This window comes from Eleginops maclovinus, chromosome 5, assembly GCF_036324505.1.
Source record: "Eleginops maclovinus isolate JMC-PN-2008 ecotype Puerto Natales chromosome 5, JC_Emac_rtc_rv5, whole genome shotgun sequence".
Lineage (NCBI taxonomy): Eukaryota > Metazoa > Chordata > Actinopteri > Perciformes > Eleginopidae > Eleginops > Eleginops maclovinus.
Genome location: NC_086353.1, coordinates 27,893,260 through 27,916,518, shown reverse-complemented (window position 1 = coordinate 27,916,518; position 23,259 = coordinate 27,893,260). Strand labels below are relative to the sequence as shown.

The 23,259-nt window shown below is 42.0% G+C and overlaps 1 protein-coding gene across 2 annotated transcripts in view; it reads left to right on the top strand.

The window, feature by feature from the left end:
• Positions 1 to 23,259, top strand: part of LOC134864975 (microtubule-associated tumor suppressor 1-like) — a 48,403-nt gene that overhangs the window by 11,744 nt on the left and 13,400 nt on the right. Inside the window, exons 5-10 of one of the 2 annotated variants that reach the window (XM_063884338.1) lie at positions 7,072 to 7,287; positions 10,010 to 10,120; positions 11,165 to 11,386; positions 11,544 to 11,708; positions 21,913 to 22,058; positions 22,443 to 22,754. In XM_063884338.1, coding sequence (XP_063740408.1) covers positions 7,072 to 7,287; positions 10,010 to 10,120; positions 11,165 to 11,386; positions 11,544 to 11,708; positions 21,913 to 22,058; positions 22,443 to 22,754 — 1,172 coding nt within the window. The remainder of the gene's footprint in view (positions 1 to 7,071; positions 7,288 to 10,009; positions 10,121 to 11,164; positions 11,387 to 11,543; positions 11,709 to 21,912; positions 22,059 to 22,442; positions 22,755 to 23,259) is intronic. The other variant, XM_063884339.1, reaches the window with a different exon arrangement.

The window sequence follows — 23,259 nt, the reverse complement described above, 5'->3', positions numbered from 1 at the left end:
TCCAACCAGCTACACACTACTGCGCTTAATCTAAAGCACACTCATATTTTATGGCGTTCTGTATTTAGAGAACTCTGCATATAAACATTGTTCAAGTATTTTACTTTTCTACAAAACAAATAGGTGCAACATTCATGCGCAACACGCAGTCACAGTTGTGTACAGTTTGTTTCCGATGCTAACACACTAAAATGACACGTTAAGCACAGATCTCCAAAACTCTGAACACACCTTCAGCTCTGCAGCCAGTTTCCAATTCACCCTGGCACTTTCTGCAAAACGCTGCACACGGTTCCCTCAGTCAGACCCAGAAATCTGACATGTTTGCCATTTCCAAAACACTGCCATTAAAAATGCTAGACACATGAACCAGTTAACACACACATGCCAACAGACCATAAACACCAAACGGCTTTACTGCTGACCCATCAATCAGGATGAAAGCACTAGAAAAAGGCTCCCCTTAAGAACCTTTTACAACAACAATGGATATATGGACAGCAGCAAGAGGAAAGGCAGGGGCAGATAAGAGAGAGAGGGAGGATGGAGCTGCATGACTGCAGGCCTCCAGGTGCATGCTTCCTCTGCAGGTTGATGAGGAGCTGTGGCCAGACCCAGCTGGGTGGTAAAATGCAGCCTAAGCACTTTTCTTTCCTCTGTTTTAAAAAAGATATTTTGTATATCTTATTCCTCAAAGTTTCCTCTCCATTCACTGTGTTTGAAAGAGGCATCATTGCTGTTTCAAACTGTAACTAGAAGCATTATATTTGTGCTTCTGCACATATTTCTGGAGACTCTTACAATGTTTATATGCAGAATTCTCTAAGTACAGAACGCCATAAAGATGAGTGTGCTTTAGATTCACCACAGTGAGCAGTCGGCTTTACTATAGATGAAGAGGTGCCATTTGGTGTGTTTCTGTAAGTTAGAGTGCAGTGCTTCATCTTGCAGGATATATGAGGTGTTTTGCACTTTGGGTGTGTGAATTATATTGAGTGTTTTGAGAAAATAAACCCCGTTTTCAAAATACAGTAATTGGAAAGGAAAACTTTGAGGAGAAAAAAATGCAAACAATTGCAAACAAAGTGCTTAGGCTGCGTTCTACCACCTAGCTGGGTCCGGCCACAGCCCCTTATCAACATGCACCTGGAGGCCTGCAGTCATACAGCTCCAACCGTGATGCTGCAGATAACTCTCACTGTCTTCAGTCCATCCTCCCTCTCTCTCTTATCCTCCCCTGCCTTTCCTCTTGCTGCTGTCCATATATCCATTGTTGTTGTAAAAGGTTCTTAAGAGGAGCCTTTTTTAGTGCTTTCATACTGATTGATAGGGCCTTAAATAAAGCAGTTTGGTGTTTATGGTCTGTTGGCATGTGTGTTTGTTAACTGGTTCATGTTTCTAGCATTTTTAATGGCAGTGTTTTGGAAATGGCAAACAAGTGAACATGTCAGATTAAGTAATTATGCTTTATGTGTCATTGAGTTTGTTAGCAAATGAAACGACTGTGCTTATTGCTTTCATGTATGGATATATGAAAGGCTTCTTTAAACAGCTAAATCTGCTTATAGGATCCAATGAATTAACTTCAATGGGGCAAACTCACCAGATTTCTATCACAGGGTCAGTTTAGGTTCAGGTCTCTCTTTAGCACGACAACATGTTGTCCTTGGTTCACTTTCTGAGGAATGTCCTATCAGATCACTTCAAAACGAAACGTGTCCAGGGTCACATGGACACCTGGCTGTCTGCTGCACTGATTCAGGCTTTGCTCTTCAGTCTAAAGGTGGATTTGTTACTCAGTTGTTAACTGTAATCTAGGCGAAACCCCGTTATGACACATTTCAGGGCAGGGACTGTGATTGAGAATTATACGCGTCAGGGTGACATCTGAAAATCAAGTGTTTTGATTTAAAGACGGTCAGCCACAAATGTCTTTAAAACCAGCAGGCAGAGAATAGGATCTAATCCAAAGAAGTGATTTATTAGTGATTAACTTTACTGGTAAACTTACTTCAGTCATGGGAAAGCCGGAGAACTGGAAGGTTTTCTTGTGTTAGCCCGTTATTGTGTAAAATGTATATTAATCCTGATCATTTTTGAAGTACTCCATGACATTTATTGACAGCCATTGAGTTCAGCTCCTGCCTGTAACTAAGTCTGAGTCCTCACTGAGAGTGAGGAAGATAAATCATCACAGAGAACATTGAACTTGGTATCCTGTGGTTGTGTAGTTAAAGGGGTTTGGGGTTTACCTTACCCGTCTGTGCATGTAAATGGTCTGAAAAGGCTAAAATCCCTGTGTTCCCTCCAGAAGGAGCTTGCTTTGTTTACTTCTGGAATATAGTGACATCACTCTGGGACACAGGCGCTCCAACATATTATAAGTGATAGGCTGAAGGGCCTTCAGGATCCTATTCAAGATCTTTTATTCTGACATGTACAGTATGACAGGCATTTGCACTGTACAATGGAATAATTACGCTCTGCTATCCACAACACCCCACACATAAATATTCAGAAACTAAACAAACAAACATATAAGATACTAGCATAAGACATTTAAAAAATATAAGCTCACATACATTTAAAAAGTCCTGTCTGAAAACTGCATGAGGTGCTGCATGGTGAAAGTATTTGCAAACATGGTTTTTGGGTGTGCATATTTGTTTTTGTGTGTCAACAGTAAGCACGAGGCAGATCTATAGTGGGCCGGCTCTTGCCTAACATTGATTTCCTAGGCAATGGAAGCAGCTGCTCTCCTCTGCCTGGCTTCTCATCAGAACTGAAACCAAATGAAGCCAGATGTTTCCTGCTGGCTTCAGCCGCTGCAAGTTTTACTGCTGCTCTACCTTCGCCTGCAGACACTGTGCACTGTGTGTGTGTGTGTGTGTGTGTGTGTGTGTGTGTGTGTGTGTGTGTGTGTGTGTGTGTGTGTGTGTGTGTGTGTGTGTGTGTGTGTGTGTGTGTGTGTGTGTGTGTTAATGTGAGGAAACGTAATTGCAGTGAACACAGGAAAACTTGTTTTCCCGCTCTTAAGAACAAGCGTCTTTCTTTGTGCTGGATGCCTCTCTCTCAGGCAGAATTCCTACAGAGGGTTGGCTTTAGAACTTCAAAGAACCAAGTAAATAAAAGAGGCTGCTGCAGCTCTTCATCGGGTAAATATAGAGGCAAATATAGAGCAGATTGTTGGTGGTTAATTTACAGAACATGCAACAGCAGCAGATGCTGTATGTGTTAATTGTGTCATTGAGGAGAAAAGGCCTCAGGAGATAACTTGAATATGTAGTCATCAGTACGTAGGGCTGTGTGCCTGTACAGTTCCACATCTACTTTTTAAAAAGGCCTGGGGATTTTTAATGTCTGGTATTGGATAAAATATCCCTACATCGGCAAGCTTCAGATAAAGGAGCTGTGATCCGGGGTCCAGAGGCCATCCAGCTATAACCTGGAACCCTCAGTTCATTAGGTTTGTTCCAAACAACTGATCCCTGAAAAGCCTTACTTACTATTACATTAAAAACGGTTCCTATTCTATTTCAACTATTTTTATTGAACAAAGTAAAGGAACAAGCAGCTATACATTATGTTTTCATTTTCATAGAACACTTTTCTTTAACTAAGCGTTGTCAGTAACCAAATTCACCTAAAACATGATCTGATGCTCAGGTCTCAAAAGTGTTCCTCTGACGGTATTGTACACTCAAAAATAATTAAGCCAAACGGGGATACTTTAAATATTTGAATTACATGTACATTTTCCATTGAATTTTATTAGGTATGTTTAATGTAAATACTCACATTCAATGCTTTGTTTTTCCATTACGTTGACTTAGTGTGAAAATAATGAAGTAACTGTTAGAGCAGTAACCAACTAGCTAGCCAGCATCTGAAGCGCACACCTAACTTCACCACCTGTGAGAATATACACATGCAGACAATACTATTCGTCTATGTACAGCATAAACACCTTAAGATAACTTTTCATCTTCAGTAACGTATTGATAAGCAGTAGGATATTAAACAATTACACTTACCTAAAGTCTGTCGGTCAACGGTGTAGGATGAAACACCAAGTCTTTTTCTTCTTCTTTTTGTTTTATGGCGGGTGGCACCTAGAAAACACCAAGTCTACGTCCAGGGTGGTACAGTCTACGTCATGATGCGCGTTACCTCACTTTAGGGTCTGGCTTCCCTTTATGGGGTGTCATAGAATAAACTGTACTTATTGTCTTGAATTCAGTTTATATTCAACATATTCATGTTGTGCTCAATTGCTTGAACAAATAAACTTTAGATTTTACAGATTTCAGTTGTATTTTATCAGAAAATATTGCTTCATATTAATGTGGGCCAAGAATCCGTTTTTTGAGTGTATAGTGTGTGTGGAGGGGTATCTGCCCAGTGGAGACCAGGTCTGTTTTCATCAACACAAGAAGGGGCCAGAGAGGTTAAAAGTACCTAATTTTGCCATAACTTATATTTTGGAATGACATTAAATAAATAATGAACAGCTGCAGGCAGTGGTGAGGATCTGCAGTGCAAGAAGGGGCCGTCCTTTCATCAGAACCACCTGAACCTAAAAACATGGAGGGTCTTCATCACTGAAAATATATTAATTTGAAATATTTGATTGACTTTGATCTCATGTAAAGCTCTCACACACACACACACACACACACACACACACACACACACACACACACACACACACACACACACACACACACACACACACACACACAGAGTCTCTCTCTCTGTCTCTCTCTCTGACTCACTTCCTAAGCATTTCATTGGTGTGAAAAGAGGGTGTCATGGCTCTCTGGAGAATTCCCTCCTCTTTGGTTTTAGGGAAGAATGTGTGATTCATTCTACAAATGATTTCTCTCTTCCATGTTACAGAACTACAGTCATAGCTGCAGCAACATGTGGCGAAACATCCTAGAAACACTTTCCATCCTTTTGTCTCAAACAAACAAGCCATTCAGTCGTTTTATAAACAGTTTATACACAACTACGGTGCTCAGCGTAAATGAGTACACCACCTTTGAAAAGTAACATTTTAAACATTATCTCAATGAACACAAAAACAAGTTTCAAAATGGTAACAAGACTAAGTTTAATATAACATCTGTTTAACTTATAACATGAAGGTAAGGTTAATAATATAACGTAGATTATATATTTTTCAGTTTTACTCAAATAAGGGCGATGCAAAAATGAGTACACCCCACAACAAAAAATACTACATGTAGTACTTTGTTTGGCCTCCATGATTTTCAATGAGAGCACCTAGTCTTCTAGGCATGGAATGAACAAGTTGGAAACATTTCACTGCATCAATCTTTTTCCATTCTTCAATAATGACATCTTTTAGAGACCGGATGCTGGATGGAGAGTGATGCTCAACTTGTCTCTTCACAACTCCCCATAGGTGTTCAATTGGGTTCAGATCAGGAGACATACTTGGCCACTGAATCACTTTCACCCTGTTCTTCTTCAGAAATCCAACAGTGGCCTTAGATGTGTGTTTAGGATCTTTGTCATGTTGGAAAAGTGCACGACGACCAAGGGCACGGAGTGATGGTAGCATCTTCTCTTTCAGTATAGAGCAGTACATCTGTGAATTCCTGATGCCATCAATGAAACGCAGCTCGCCGACACCAGCAGCACTCATGCAACCCCACATAAGGACACTGCCACCCCCTTGTTTCACTGTAGGCACCATGCATGTTTCTTTGTATTCCTCACCTTTGCGACGCCATACAGTTTTGAAGCCATCAGTTCCAAAAACATTTATCTTGGTCTCATCATTCCAGAGTATAGAGTCCAAGTAGTCTTCATCTTTTTCAGCATGGGCCCTGGCAAACTCTAGGCGGGCTTTTTTGTGCCTGGGCTTTAGGAGAGGCTTCCTTCGTGGACGGCACCCATGCATGCCATTCCTCTGCAGTGTACGCCGTATTGTGTCACGGGAAATAGTCACCCCAGTTTGGCTTTCTACTTGCTCAGATAACTGCAGTGAACTTGCATACTGATTTTCTTCCACCCATCTCATCAGAAGACGCTCCTGTTGAGGTGTTAACTTCTGTAGACGACCTGGACGTCTCTGTGAGATGGTTGCAGTTCCATCTTTTTAAAGTGTTTGTACCACTTTTGCTACAGTATTCTGGCGGATAAGTAAAGCTTTGTTGATCTTCTTGTAGCCTTCACCTTTGCAGTTTAAAGTTTAAAGAAATGATTTTCTTTCTCTTCCATGTGGGGCCATTGCTAACAACATGAAATGGGAAGGGGTTTTCTTTAAGTAACACCCTATTATAGTCAGCTGTCTGCTGGACAGCTGTGTAATTAATAATTAGACTCACCTGCGTTGATTATTGTTAAACTAAACATATGTAGTCTAAAATGTAGCTTTGCTCCAGAGACTTTCAGTGGGGTGTACTCATTTTTGCATCGCCCTTATTTGAGTAAAACTGAAATGTATAATCTACGTTATATTATTAATCTTACTTTCATGTTATAAGTTAAACAGATGTTATATTAAACTTAGTCTTGTCAACATTTTGGAAATTGTTTTTGTGTTCATTGAGATAATGTTTAAAATGTTACTTTTCGAAGGGGGTGTACTCATTAACGCTGAGCACTGTATATATAAAACAGATATATACTCCTTAGGTCATACTGCAGATCTTATGTAGTTAAAATGTAGACTGTGACATTCTCCCAATGATTTTAAAATGTGCTCAGTGTACATAACAATATACTCCACCAACAGAGAGAGACTTAAGTGTTAGGCTTTGGTAATCAATGATGTAGAGGAGCTCATAGTCTCCTTATACATGGCATGACAACCGGCCTCTTTACTATCACAATGGCTCAGCAGTGTGTGTGTGTGTGTGTGTGTGTGTGTGTGTGTGTGTGTGTGTGTGTGCTTTAACAGGATCAGTTGCTGCCTCTAACAGAGGAGCAGCTTTCCTCTGACTGGTCTCTCCTGGCGTCCCTTCTTTTTCTGGTGGTCATGTTCCCAGTTAAGTTTTTTTTAACCAATTATTAATTCCATATTTCTGTGTCTCCCAGGTATCCCCAAACCTCGCACCACTGCAGAGAAAACATCTGTTTGTGCTGTCACAAGTCCCTCATCCTCCAACTCCAAACCTACAGCCAATCAGCTGACGGCATCGGCCAGAAGACCCATTCCTCCTGCCTCCTCAAAACTTCCTGTGAAAGGTTTACCCACAAGCCTCAGTTCCTCCTTACTGGGAAGCTACGAGATCAGTGGAGCCACAAGCAAATGTGTGCACAAAAACACACACACACACACACACACACACACACACACACACACACACACACACACACACACACACACACACACACACACACACACACACACACACACACACACACACACACACACACACACACACACACACACACACACACACACAATCTGGTCAGTTCCTCTCCTTCTCAACACCACTCACCCTGAGGAAGCTTTGAAACATTCCATAGGTTCATTTTGATCTTTATTACATGGTTTAGTTAATACTCGATTCTGATTGGTCATTTCAGAACATGTGACACGTTGTTAATCCAGTAGTAAAGACTAGAGCGCTGTCAAGGATTTTATTTACCGTTGCTAAAGGAGGACCAAGAGAGAGAAAGGAAAAGAGGTTAAAATACAAAGCGCTGGACGTCAGATAAATCACCAAAAGACAGACAGGAAGTAAACCCTAGGAACACGGTCCGGGCTCTGCAGTGTCTTAAAGACTTGTTAGTGGATCAGAAACTGTCAACAGACTAGAACAGTTACAGAAACCTTGATCAGTGCTGTCGTAAGGTTGCAGTGGAACCAAGGGTATTTTTTCATAGCGGAAGAAATCCGATCATTTTTGATTCCATAAAATAATTTCAATTAATATTGAGAGTCGAGCTGTTAGTTTGTTTAGTATCTGGCCGTGTAATAAGCGGGATAATGTGCTGATCAAGATCCCTCCGCTCCGCGTCGGGCTCCCTGATCAGCCTGTAGGGTGTTCTTATCCCCATAATGACCGCCTCGCTGCACATTATCCCTTATGATACCCCTGATAATGTTCCTTTCTGCTCTTCTTTTTTTTTAACTTTTATTTTAACAACCTGTTTATTGAGATTGTTCAATTAAAACAAATATACAATACAATAACATTTGGTAAATATAAGTGACAAAGTAACAGTACAAGTTAAATGAACCAAAACAAGACAGGACAGGACAAACACAGCAGACTAAGAATATAATCCCGGACTAAGACTAAAGACATGAAATCAGTCAGGTGAGATAATGGTCGTTAATACGGTTTCCAAACGTAGGGCGAGCATTTTAGACAACAATTTAAAATTGACACATAAACTGATTGGTCTGTAAGAGGAGCATGCAAGGGGATCCTTATTCTTTTTTAAGATGAGTGAGATAGAAGCCTGAGTAGTTTCTAAACTCATCATTAATTTTTTTGGGGTCGATTGTGGTGTCCGAGGCTGTTTGGATTTTGGGAATTTGTCGAGAGGAAACGGTCTGTCATAATTGATGGGCCAGTAGTTTGCCAGCTTTGTCACCTTGTTCATAATAATTACTTCTGGACTTAAGGAGTAGTTCAGCGGCCTGGTCTGCAGTCAATGTATTGAATTCCGATTGTAAAGAGAGACGTTCTTTATATGCATCTGGGGTTGGTGAGGTGGAATAGAGGTCATCCAGCTGAGCAATACGCCTCGTTAGTTCAGTTAATCTCTCCCTTTTCTGTTTCTTTTTGTAATTTACATAAGAAATAATTTGCCCTCTAATATAGGCTTTCAGTGTTTCCCACAACACAGATGCAGAAATGTCAGGGGTTTTGTTAATGGTTTGAAACACGTCAATGTGGTTGGAAATCATTTCTACAAAGCTTTCATCCGAAAGCAAATGCGTGTTTAAACGCCATGGGGTTTGCGCATGTACATAGCCCTTAAATCCGACACTCATAACGACAGGGGCGTGGTCTGAAATAGCTATAGCCTCATAAGAACAGGAACTAACTGACGGTAAAAATCTGTCATCTACCATAAAGTAATCTATTCGAGTGAACGTGTGATGCACATGGGGGAAAAAGAGGTACACCTTACCGGTGGGGTTAAAGAAGCGCCAGGGATCCGTGATTGCAAACTCACTCATGAAGTCTCTAATTGTCTTAGCAGACCTTGAAGGCGTAGCAGTCGTCCTGGAGGTGTGGTCGAGCTGTGGACTAAGCCAACAATTAAAGTCACCCCCTAAAATAAGGAAGTGCGAGGACATGTCAGGAAGGTTAGAAAAGAGCTGCCGAAAAAAATTAACATCATCCAGTTAGGGGCGTATACATTTACTAGTAGGACAGGGGTATCATATATCCTCCCGGTGACTATTAGATATCTGCCATTGGGATCGGAGATCACTTCAGAGCAAGTAAAGGGAACCGATTTATGTAACAACATAGCAACCCCTTTAGATTTGCTGTGGAATGATGAATAGTAGGCATGACCAATCCATCCACTCCTTACTCTGGAAAGAGCGGATGGTTTAAAGTGTGTTTCTTGAAGATAAATCACCTGAGCCCCCAACTGTTGAAGATGGCATAAGACCCTGGTGCGTTTCACTGGAGAGTTAAGACCTTTGCAATTCCAGCTAACAAACTTGAGCGCACTCACTCGGGTGTTGAATTAACCCGGGCTTGACCATTTAAAGTTAAAGAGGGAGAATAAAGGACCAGCAGTACAACCAACAGAACAAAGAACAGTGATGAATATAATAAAAACAAAAAGCACAAAAAACATATAAGGCGAGCACATTAAACACACAGAACCCAGACCCCAGCACAGCTATCTCCCCAATTGAGATGCCGCATGCAAAACTCTTCTTAAACACAATTTAACCTAAACGCTCCAAGATAGATTTAGCAAAAGCTCAGTAGTGTTACCGGAGATAATGTGATATATATTAACAAATGAACATTGTACAATCCACTTTGTATAGATTACCCAGAGCCGAAACAACAACCAGCGCAAAGTGGTATCAATAATGGCAGGCCCAATGCAAAGATCACGTGGACCGCCAAGGCACATGGGAAATGTAGTCCACCTCAATGTAAGCAGTCTAGCTATTAAATATGTTTAAAAAAGAAAAAAATGAGACCACCATCAAACCGTATTTGTGCATTCCTGCACTCTGTTTACAGTTCTTATTGACAAAGTCAGGTTCTGTATTTAGACATATCAGAGAGGAGGGTCAGTGCATTTCCCCCCTGCATGTTGCAGAATCCTGTTCTGACACAGAGCTGAGAGTTGGAGACAGGAGATATTCGAAAGGACACTGTTCTCACTCAAGTTTATGTTTGTATCTTGTGCCTCTACTGTTTACGTGCTTTAATGTTCAAAAAGTGCTGCTCTGATTGGCTAGTTTGCCGACTCTTTTGTGTTAGAGATGTGTCGGAAATGTCATGCCCCTTAACCTATCACATACAATGTGTTGGAGGGTTAGCCATTAGAAAAGCAAGTGTAACGTGGTGATGTCACTATGTTCTGGAAGTAAACAAAGGTGAGGGAGTGTGTGGGAGAGAAACTCCCTCTGGATGGAACACAGGGATTTTAGCCTTCAAAGACCATTTACATGCACTAACACCTATAGAACGCACTACAGGAGAGGGAGCACCACAAACAGCAGAAGAGGGCCTCTTCAACATGTACTCATCATCATGGGTTCCAGTGGAAAATACTGGTTTTGGTCCTGATGGACGGTAGGTTCCTGCCATAGGGAAGTGGGTCGAACTGTGTCCAGGGTGGGAGGGGTCCGTCACAGTCTGCCTGGAGGGTCCTGGAGGGGGGTTGGATTGCAGCCAATGACCTTCTGCTGCAGCGTACCAGATGGTGATGGAGGAGGTTAGCAGTTAGATGTGCACCATCAGGTTGAACTTCTTTAGCCATGCACAAGAACGTCCTCAAAAAATGATCATGCTCATTTTCTGCTCTTCCAAAGTACCTTTTTAGCCAGAAGGTTAAAAGCACATGCCACATTACTTCGAAGTCCAGAGTTTAATTAAGGCAATGTTAAAGAAATAAAAAAATAAAAGTGAATCTCTACCATCTAAGCGTTCTTTGTTTGTTTATATCTTTTGTGTCATCTTTCCTTTAGCGTCTCCGGCATCTCCAGCACCAACAGTGACCAGGCCAGAGGAGCAGCCCAGCAGAAGCACACTTTCTGTGGGCATCCAGAGCCCGGCAAAGCCCCTCACCCCCAGCCCTGCAGCCCCCACCAGCACCAGTACCCCTACTGATGCTGTGACCTCTGCTGCTCCAAAACCTCCTGCACTGAGGAGCAGAGCTCAGTCAGTGCAGGCCAGGACCACTGCTACAGGTGTGTGTGTGTGTGTGTGTGTGTGTGTGTGTGTGTGTGTGTGTGTGTGTGTGTGTGTGTGTGTGTGTGTGTGTGTGTGTGTGTGTGTGTGTGTGTGTGTGTGTGTGTGTGTGTGTGTGTGCCATTGGCTTTGACCCCCTCTGTGTCCTCCTTACAGGTTTGAAGGCCCCAACAGTCATCAACCACACAGCCAAGGCAGCGGCCACCAATCAAACAACAGCAAAGGCAGTTCCTGCAGCCAATCAGAGCCTGACAAAGCAGACATCCCAGAATCCCCTGCAGAGAAGCGGGTCAGCAAGACTCAGTCGACTGAACAGCACTGGTAAGGTTGTTTTTGAATACACACTCAGAGGCCTGTATTCTCAGGGGACTATATTTTTTTGAAATGGTGACTTCAGGATCATATTTCCATACTTTCTGCATCATTTAATTATTGTATTATTCCAGTATTGCATGCACTGTATTGTGTTAAAGAAGTTTAAAAGGCAAACGTGTGTAAAATGTACTTTACCATCACAGCCTCAAAGGTTGAGGCAAAGTGAGCGTGGGTTCTGTGGAGCCGCCTCCTGCTGCCAGCTGGAGGCAGCAGTGTGCAGAGGAAGCAGATCAACAGTTTCCTCTTTTGTTTTGATTCACTGAAAAGTGTACCGCATGACCGATGGCAAGAATCACTCATCATTTGAGATGAGCACATGTTTAGAGCCCCATAAGGAAAGCCAGTCAGTTCTGTGGATGGACAGATTATTTTGGGATTTGTATTTTAGCTCATAGAGTTGAGAACGCAGTGTGGCAGTGTGAGAGCGAGCTGCTGATGTGTTCCAACAGAGCGGCCAATCGTCCTCCCTAAAAGTGTGTAAACGTTTATGGTCACTGACTATCTACTCAGAGGCACACTTCTATCGTCCCTGATACATTTCTCAGCACCGGCTCAGTCTCTAGAGCAGGGGTGTCCAAACTACGGACTTGGGGCCAACTGCGGCCCGTGGTTAATTTTTATTGGCCCACAGCAAATTCAAGTATAATGGAAAATTGCCAAGACATGAAACTGGTCTTATATTGTATTTCTTTAATATATGTAAAAATATATAATGCAGTATTAATTGTTGTTGGTATTTTTAGAATAATTTCAGTAAATTGAAGTTGAAAAACCTTTTCTAACAAATCTTAGATGATAAAAAAAAAGCCCAATAACTTATTTCCATGACAAGCTTTAAATATGCTCTTCCTATTTCAGTTTATTATAATCAATCTGAGGCTTCTGTTTAAGGGATTACCTGCCAACTAAATAATTGAACCCCTCTGGAGAGCTATGATGAGGGCTGTTTGTTTCTTAAAGAATATTCAAGTATCAAGCATCATGTATCTATTATTGATTGATTTTGATGACTTATAACTTAACTTATGAGGCAATATACCCCACCTCTAGCTATCCAAGCTGTTGAACTGGAGCGCAACATGTTGATGTTAGTTCATCTCGTTTATCCTCACTGATATAGGATAATGGAAGAGAATATTGTTAGGAAAAAACACAAGAAAAAAACTAAATAGGATTGTTCCAGATGTGTGTGTGTGTGTGTGTATAGCTCCTCCCTCTACGTGTATTCCTTTCGTCAAATCTAACCTCGTAATGATTGATCTCTGACACGTCCATCTTACGAGCGAGACCGAGAGCGTATGACAGACCTGAGGAGAGGGAGGGACTTTGGGGGACGGGGGGACGGGGACATGGAGGGAGGGAGAGAAGGAGGGAAGGAGGGGGGAGAGAGAGAGGAAGGGAGGGAGCCACTGCGAAAGATTATTCAAATCCCTCCCACTGCCCCTCCCCCTCCTCCCTTGCTGTGTGTGTGTGTGTGTGTGTGTGTGTGTGTTTATAGAGGCTTCACTGAGCTTTAGAAGCAGCAGTAGAATAGATGCAGTGTGTATCTGCTTGTTTTTGTCCTACCAGCAGTGTGTGTGAGGGGAAAATACAAACATACCTCTGTGGCGCGCGTCAGTGGGCGAGGGGGTGGGCAAAGATGGTCTCTTCATCCTCCCTACACTGAGGATTTCTCTCCTCTCTCACCGAGTCCTGCCTCAGTGTTTTATCGTCGGATGAGTAAGCCACCTGAGTGACGGTGAAGCCCGGACTGACGGTGAAGCACGGAGCGGCTTTTGGCGCCATTTGATCTTTTCTATAAGTTTTCCTTAATTTATTTATTTTTGGTTTCACATTGTTGCATTAAGGGCAGCATGCGACCTAACAGACTCCTTTTTTCCATTTTATATTCAGACTCCTGTTTTTATTTCTGATCTCCACATGGCTGACATGGAGATGCAAGGCAGAAATTCTTGAAGCAATAATCTTTAAATCGTTTCGTTTGGATTGGAATTAATTATCCCTACATCTCGACATTAAAAACAAAAACTGAGAATTTGGAGGACATAAAGTGCTCTTTATTCCTGCACGATCGTTTGAGAGTGGAGCAGAGAAGGAGCTGAAAGTACAAAGTTCTGTCACTAAAAGACTGAAACATCAGTCTAAATCTAAGGACAGAAGAAGACATGTTATGGTCTCCCAGACTGTCGCTGTCCAACTTCCATGTGAAGCTGACAGCCAAAGGTCTTTTTCGAAACCTCCAGCTGCTGTCAGGATGCAGGAAGAACACTGTGGTCTTCAACTCAGGTCTGGATACATCACAGTCCTCCATACCCCCCATCATCCGGCCTTCATTGTTTTTATCCATCAACATGTTTCAGTTTCATCAGTGCGGTGTCCCTAACCTCCAAACCTCCAGTTACCCGATACCTGCGTTTCTTAGAGGAAGTATAGTCACAGTTCCATTCCAAGCTACCAATTCATCCATATTTGTTTCCATCACCAGTCTTTCTGTGCTCTCAGGGTGCTAGAGATACTGTAGATACACATAGCTGGGTGTGGTTGAAATAGGATGCTACCAGAACATAGCACAGGAGCTAACTGTGCTTAAGACTACTCATATATCCCTGAGAGCATCCTGTATAAAGCTTTCTGTTCATTAGCTACTGATTAGCAGTTTAAAATGATGTCTTTAAGCTTATATACTATCACAAGCGACTGTTTGAGTTGAAGTGTGTATCTTTTTCCATTGAAATAAAATATTTGTTTATGTATATTGTCCCCCAATCAGCCTGCTCCACATCACTTCATCCCTTTTAATCTGTCCTCCTGTTTCACATTGTTTAATGGGAGAGGTTTCCTCTTATTATGGTTTCAGAAAAATCTTTGGTCAAAGAAGCCTGGCCTGATCCAGTGTCAGCCACCTGACCATAATCTGCCTCTGCTCTTATTCTCCTGCATGGTGTTGGCAGCCATTGTTGCCTCCATTTCTCTCCCGCTGTGGGTGCTTGCAGCAGTGTGTAAGCCGGCTACCACAGCCGCCATGGACATATAGGGTTACAATAGTCAGTTGTCTTAACGTGTATGTGTTTGTGTGTGTGTGTGTGTGTGTGTGTGTGTGTGTGTGTGTGTGTGTGTGTGTGTGTGTGTGTGTGTGTGTGTGTGTGTGTGTGTGTGTGTGTGTGTGTGTGTGTGTGTGTGTGTGTGTGTGGAGATGTTTGGAGAGGCTTTCTGCTTCTGCTTGAACAGTGGCGTGATGAATCGCTGTGGCTGCCGGCTCCTTTTTGCCATTTTACCACGCTCAGAGGGGGGCTCCCCACGTGACTCACACACACACTAACCAGAAATAGCTGCATTGGGCTTTTATTCATTCACCTATTATGTTGGATGAATGTTGGATGTTTGAGTGAAAGACATGATCATTGCCAGGCCCAGAAGCTAAGCTAACATTCCTCCAGATGGACTTTAACAGCTCCACGTGGGTTGGACTTGTGTGTTGCCAGAAGGTCACAAGCTTTCTCTAAATCATTAATGTCTCCTGGTGTGTAATGCCTTTATAATCTGTGAAAATCATCTTTATCCATAGCAACCCTTTAAGTGGTCTGTATGTTCAAATAAGCTCATGTTCTGCAGCCAGGGTTTTCTCTTTTGGTTTCTGGAACACGCTGCTCCCTGTCCCCTGGACGTCCGCTCAGATGTTCCGCTCTGTGTTGTACACTGTGCAGCACGTGTTTGGCTGCAGTGTGTTTTCTCTCTCTGGGCTCCACAGACCCACTTCCCTGCAGCTGCCTGCCATTGCCCTGAAATGTAGGTTAGAGCAGGTTTTAGCTCCCACATGTGCATGTCCACACACACTGGATCAGCTGAGTCTGGTCAGTCGTGCACGCTTTACCTGATGTGGTGGTTGCTGTTGTTATTCTGACGTGGTGCATATAACGACAGTTTAACAGAATGTGCTTGTCAGGCTCAGTCAGTAGGTCTGGACTGGAGCATTGGGTAATGTTTGGAACACTAGGTAGAGATGTTCTCTGTGGAGATAGAGGACAGCCATGTACAGTTTATCTATCCACATCTGGAACAGCATCTTATTTGGTAAACTAGTGTAAAATAAGTAACAGTTGTTAAACAGTCAGTGTTTGCCTTTTAGGCATCAACCAAAGCCATGGTTTAGCTGGGTAACAACTGATCAATATCTTCACAGCAGCTGTTGAACCTGTTTTTTACTGAGGAGCACAAAATGCTCTTCCTTCTGAGAATTACATTTGTGGTCGGTTTGATGCCAATAATGTGCTCACAAATGATGATACACATCCAGAGGTTTCTCCTGTTTGGTCTACTCTCCACTGCAGTGTATCACAGGAGAGATGTGCTTCCATCAAAAGGTCTAAGAATAAAAAAACATGTTATGTTAAAGTAAAAAGTGCATAAAGTTAAAACGAGTTGTCATACAGTATGTATTGGTAAAAGAGTGTTGGTCTCTGCTCATGCTGGCACAGACTAAAGGGAAGAACTTCCAACACTTCAACATGGAGGCACTCGCAGCTCTGATGTTGCTCAAAATTGTGGGGTGTGTTTTAACTTTTAGGCCTGAAAACTTTTTTAAAAACTGTTTTTGTCAAACTTGATTATTAATCATTATTAAATGTACCAACAGGCAACAGTATCAAAATTCAGTTCATTGTAAAATGCATTAATATTTGTGTGTGTGTGTGTGTGTGTGTGTGTGTGTGTGTGTGTGTGTGTGTGTGTGTGTGTGTGTGTGTGTGTGTGTGTGTGTGTGTGTGTGTGTGTGTGTGTGTGTGTGTGTGTGTGTGTGTGTGTGAGAGAGTGTGTGTCTGCTCCTGATCCAGCATCATGCTGTACCAGGACATTAATCCCCCTCCCTCACACACCCGTCCCTCATCCAGCACCAGTCACTTTCTATTCTCCGCTGCTACTGAAAATGTACTTTGCACTAAGTATTAATTGCACTAAAGACCTATTTGCACTACTGTCAAACTGTGTTGATTGTGCCTAACATATGTATATATTACTTAGTTTTCTTTGTATACCCCGTTTTACTCCCCCCCTTTTTTTTCTACGCTCTTATCTTTTTATGTTATATGTTCTTATATATTTGCACTTTGGGACTGCAAGAAATGGTATTTCAATTTTTTGTACGTATTACACATGTGGACATTTTGACAATAAAGTGGACTTTGTCTTTGACTTTGATCATGCTGGATGACAGGATTGAGACGGATGGACAATATTGACTCACAGGTTGTTGCTTAGTGACCAGAAGGTCTTATATTGGACAAGTACAATTGAAACAGGGACATTCTATGTACACTTGTTTCCGTGGCAACAGTGTACAGACTATGATGAAACTTTGCAATCTGCAATGTTCGGCAAGTGGACAGATGATTGATGCAAGAAAAAACTCTTTGGGGGGGAATCTTATCATTAATCATGATACAGTATCCACCTGAGTTGTCTGGTCGCAGCTGATCCAGCAGAAAGGCGTGCATCTACCTGTGTGTGTGCTGGCTCTGTTATGGAGGATCTGTCTATAAAGGATGAGGCTAATAATCCAGCCTTACAATGGTCTCAACGGATCTGTTCAACATGGAGTGGAAGTAATGATGAACAGAATCCACACGTCTCCTCTGGGGCTTTGCAGGACAGAAATGATTTGGCAGTGAAGATAGTAGTATTTACAGCAAAGCCCACCCCTCCTCCTCCACCTTGTTATTCCTACACTCACCTACTCCAGCGCCTTCCCCCCCGTTCTCCTACACTGGTGTTCTGATCACACGCACAGTGAGATGGCCGACATGACAGTGACACTTAACTCCATGATTTTAAAACAGCTGCCATAAAATCAAAGATTTATGACAATTAATAAAGAAGTCCAACATTTAAATATACAGCCAGCATCGCTCAGTCTTCAAGTTGTCGATGTGATAGTTCCCTTTATCCTCATGTTTTATGGAGGCCACCTTCCTCACAACACGGCTCTCTTGTCACTGCATGCTAACACGGTCTCTCTCTCAGTCTGGGCTTGGCAGCTCTGCAGGACTGCCTGGCAGCCTCCAGGTACACACACACACACACACACACACACACACACACACACACACACACACACACACACACACACACACACACACACACACACACACACACACACACCACACCACACCACACCACACACACACACACACACCAGGCGCACACAGACACACACCTATACTACAGATAAGGGCCATTGCCCTCTCTCCAAAGGATACTCAGAAAAAAACAATATCTGGAAATGATGCTAGGTAGGTTATGAAAAAGATAAACGTATTCGTTCATTGTGTTGTTGTGTTGTAGTTCCACACACCAGGTCCAAATCACCATGTGGTTTCTTCTGAATAATTGCTCTTCAAAGTATGGATGATGATTGGGAGATGCGGGCTATAATCACCAGCATTTCCTTATTGCTTTATGCTTTCAAATTATAACTTGACAAGTTCGTCCGCTGTAGGCTCCAATAAGATGATGTGTTTTCTCTTAAATTTGTATTTCATATTTTCGTCTCTATGCTTACGTTGGATTTGCATTGGCTGACATTTGTCTCTGCTCACTGCTGTGTTGATGTTTTAGTAACCTTAATTCAACCTCACACATGTAGGAAGACTTCATGATCAAATCAAATCAAACTTTATTGGTATAGCCCAATATCACAAAAGACGTTTGTCTCATTGTCAAATACTCATGTACCATCAAAATAAAATCAAAAGAATAACATAAAATGCCAGCTCTAACTGAGGCCTTGTTAAAAATGTAGGTCTTCAACACACTTTTAAAAGTTTGGACGCTCTCTGCCTCTCTGATTAAAACAGGAAGTTGGTTCCAGAGCAAGGGCACTTGGTAGCTGAACGCTCTGAGTCCTGATCTGGTTTTGCGGACTCTGGGCTCCACTAACAGACCTGATGAATCATTAGCTTCTTTATTCTTCAACATTCACTGGAGAACATAAACAAACATGCTTCCACTATGAGACTCATTACTGCTGTAACTGAAGGGATGGTGCTGTGTTTATTAGCTTTACCAACTTGTATTTTAAATAATTGCCAGATTGTTTTGTTGTTGAGAAATAATCATCCCAGCTTGGTAAATGCATTTTACTGAATATTCGTTAGAATACAGCAATATAGTCATGTTAGAGTTTTGTTTAGGAGCAAAGAGAGTTGCAGAGTTATGTTGTGTACAGTGTATTTTGGAAACTGGCAAGTTAGTCAATGTCAACTACAGAGATGGGAAGTAACTTAATATATTTACTCAAATACTGTATTTAATTACAATTTTGATAGACTTGTATTTTACTCAAATAATTCCATATTATGCTACTTTGTACTACTACTCTACAGTTCAGAGGTGTACTTTTACTCCAATACATGTATTTAATCCCTTTAGTTTCTTTACAGATCTGGATTAATGATGGTAAATATAATCTCCCTTAAATCAGACTGTAGTTCACCTGGAGTAAATTCAGCAGCTACCCTGCAGTATACAAAGCCATTCAAACTAGCTGCACCTTTACCAGCTCTGATAACACTTTAATGATCAATCATTATAAAACATATCAGAGATAATATTCTGAAATGGACCAATCAAACAACGACTACTTTTACTGTCGCTACTTTAAGTACATTTAGATGAGAGTACTTTCTACTTTTCACTGGAGGAACATTTAGAATACTTTTACTGTGACAGAGTATTCCTACACTCATTCTGACCTGAGTACTTCTACTTTTACTCAAGTACAAGATCTGAGTACTTATACTTTTACTCAAGTACAAGATTTGAGTACTGCTACTTTTACTCAAGTACAAGATCTGAGTACTTATACTTTTACTCAAGTACAATATCTGAATACTTCTACTTTTACTCAAGTACAAGATTTGAGTACTTCTACTTTTACTCAAGAACAAGATCTGAGTACTTTTACTAAAGTACAATATCTGAGTACTTCTACTTTAACTCAAGTACAAGATCTGAGTACTTATACTTTTACTCAAGTACAATATCTGAGTACTTCTACTTTTGCTCAAGTACAATATCTGAGTACTTCTACTTTTACTGAAGTACAAGATCTGAGTACTTTTACTCAAGTACAAGATCTGAGTACTTATACTTTTACTCCAGTACAAGATTTGAGTACTTATACTTTTACTCAAGTACAAGACCTGAGTACTTCTACTTTTACTCAAGTACAAGACCTGAGTACTTATACTTTTACTCAAGAACAAGATTTGAGTACTTCTACTTTTACTCAAGTACAAGACCTGAGTACTTATACTTTTACTCCAGTACAAGACCTGAGTACTTTTACTAAAGTACATCATCTTTATACTTCTAATTTTACTCAAGTACAATATCTGAGTACTTCTACTTTTACTCAAATACAATATCTGAGTACTACTTTTACTCAAGTACAAGATCTGAGTACTTTTACTCAAGTACAATAACTGAGTACTTCTACTTTTGCTCAAGTACAAGAACTGAGTACTTCTACTTTTACTGAAGTACAAGATCTGAGTACTTTTACTCAAGTACAAGATCTGAGTACTTATACTTTTACTCCAGTACAAGATTTGAGTACTTTTACTTTTACTGAAGTACAAGATCTGAGTACTTCTACTTCTACTCAAGTACAAGATCTGAGTACTTCTACTTTTACTCAGGTACAAGATCTGAGTACTTCTACTTTTACTGAAGTACAAGATCTGAGTACTTCTACTTTTACTGAAGTACAAGATCTGAGTACTTCTACTTTTACTCAGGTACAAGATCTGAGTACTTATACTTTTACTCCAGTACAAGATTTGAGTACTTTTAATTTTACTGAAGTACAAGATCTGAGTACTTTTACTGAAGTACAAGATCTGAGTACTTCTACTTTTACTCAAGTACAAGATCTGAGTACTTCTACTGTTACTGAAGTACAAGATCTGAGTACTTCTACTTTTTCTCAGGTACAAGATCTGAGTACTTCCACCTCTTGTTTCACCACTCTGGAGACCAGACCATAGACTGAAGCTAAAGACAGAGAGCAGCCTGTCCTGCTGCCAGTAGGTGGCAGTATGTTTGCAGGTGGAACAGGAACTCAATAACTCTCCGTTGCCATGTGGCGGTTATGACAGTTACCGCTGGGACTGATTGCTTTCAAGATAGAGTGGTTAATTAAGTTAAAGCTTTATTAATCCTGTAGAGAAATGGTAATGTAACTAACAGAATGAATAATAATAACAAAATAATTACAGGTAAATCATTGAGTAGCTGAGTAAAGATATTTCTGATGAGTGAGCATAGTTATAAATATGAATAATACATGTCTCTGTGCACGTCCTGTACATACAGTGAATCATTTCGACATCACACACATGGAGTCACAGGCCAGCAAATCACATCTGTGGAGTGTGTGAGTGAGGAGAGCCTCTCAGGTTATGTCAACACACTGAAAACCTCTGAGCATCACTTCCAGGCAGGAGAGAGAGAGAGAGAGAGAGAGAGAGAGAGAGAGAGAGAGAGAGAGAGAGTGAGAGGGAGGGAGAGAGAAGATGTGTTGGTTCTCTCTCTAATTGCTCTTTCTCTGGTAATGCACTCCTTAATGTACACACACACACACACACACAGACACACACACACACACACACACACACACACACACACACACACACACACACACACACACACACACACACAAACTGGTCGTCATTTATACGCACTCCCATGATGCATCTGTCTAAGCCTAGAACAGTCAGAAGGGCGTATTCTCCAGTGTGTGTGTGTGTGTGTGTGTGGGGGGGGGGGGGGGGGGGGGGCAGGGTTTGGATGTTGTGCTGGTGCAGACTGTTGATGTTCTCTCTCTCCTCTGTTCTGGGTTGTCTTCAGAGGATGGATGGCTCTGTGTAGTGTTGTGTGTGGTGTGTTGTATGTTGTGTGTGGGGTGTTGTGTGTGGGTGTTGTGTGTGTGTGGGGTGTTGTGTGTTGTGTGTGGGTGTGTGTGTGTGTGGGTGTTGTGTGTTGTATGTTGCGGCGTGAACTCCCTACTTCGTTGATGGGCTGAGGGATTTTCTGTGTGTGGGGACCATGTTGAATGTTGGCACTCACACACTAAGAGGACGCCATTCTCTTGCAGTGGACAAAAACAAGCCGCGGGATGCGACGAGTCGACCCACAAACAGCCCCATCAGCAGCTCCCCATCAGCAGCTCCATCAGCAGCTCCATCAGCAGCTCCATCAGCAGGGAACAGCCAGAGGAAACAGCAACCTCCAGCCGACCCGGTATGTGCCGTCTGATCCAGCTTTCAGCTTTATGATGCTAATACACCATGGGCAGAACACCTGGGCAGAACCTCGAGCAGCATCTTGTGAATTATTGGTTGAATTAGATGAAAAAATAACACGCCACTGCTCTGCAGTCAGCACATACGGAAAAAAAAGACAGAGGATTTGAACACAATAGAGCATGAAGGCTTTACCTCTGGTGGTCTCTAGTATTTGCTGTGGCCTTCAGGGCCCCTCAGTTAGACTGCTGGATGATATTATATATGATGTTCCTTAATTATAACTTACCATATCACTTTTGGAAATATTGAATCTTTCCACAGTACTTTATATTGTACATAAGGATTAATTCATTCTTTGTGAACTTCTGGCCTGCTCTAGGTACCAGAGGTGGTAGGGGCAGCAGTCATCCCAGGGTCGGCCCCTGAGAGCCCCTGCACTGGAGCCTCTGGTCTCGGGTTGAAACCAAAAACTGCGCTGAGGTCCAGAACAGGATCCCGCCTACAGAATGCATCCCGGCCGGGTGCAGGGGGGGCTGGGGGCGCAGAGCGGACAGTTGCTGCTAAACAGAACCAGAGCAAAGAGCAGGCAGAGAAGAAGAACCAGGCCCTCAGCCAACTGCGGAGGCTGCTGCTGCAGGGGAACCGGAGAGTGGAGGCTCTGGCTACAGTCATCCAGCATCTCTTCACTGAGGTACTCAATGATATTACTGACACCAGGGGGGCACATGATGGGCCTATTTACTGGCCTCAATCTGTAATGAACTCAATGAACTGCCTATTAAGTCATTTTTAAGCCGACCTATCTGTCTATTTTTGAAAGTTAGCCTTTATGCGTATTATGTTATTAGACAGACCTTTTCCTTTTAGGATTCTTTGAGTAGGTCACTGCGGGTCACAGCAGGCAGATGGGAACACTAGGTGGTACAGTGCTGCCCCTACCACCTCTGGTACCTATGAACTGACTAATGCAGATATTTTTATGAGCAGGCTAAGATTCACTTGTATTGTTCATCTCCTTTTTTCCTTGGCCGATCCATTAATTAAACCTCCAGTTTAGTAAGAAGTTCCAGAGCATCTTCATTTTGTGTCCTGCCAATAATCCAGGAAGGATTTCCTTCACACTGCTGAAAGTATGTTCTGATACTGTGGTGGTTTTCCAAAGGATTTAACGTCCTGGTGACATCAGCACTGTTTGA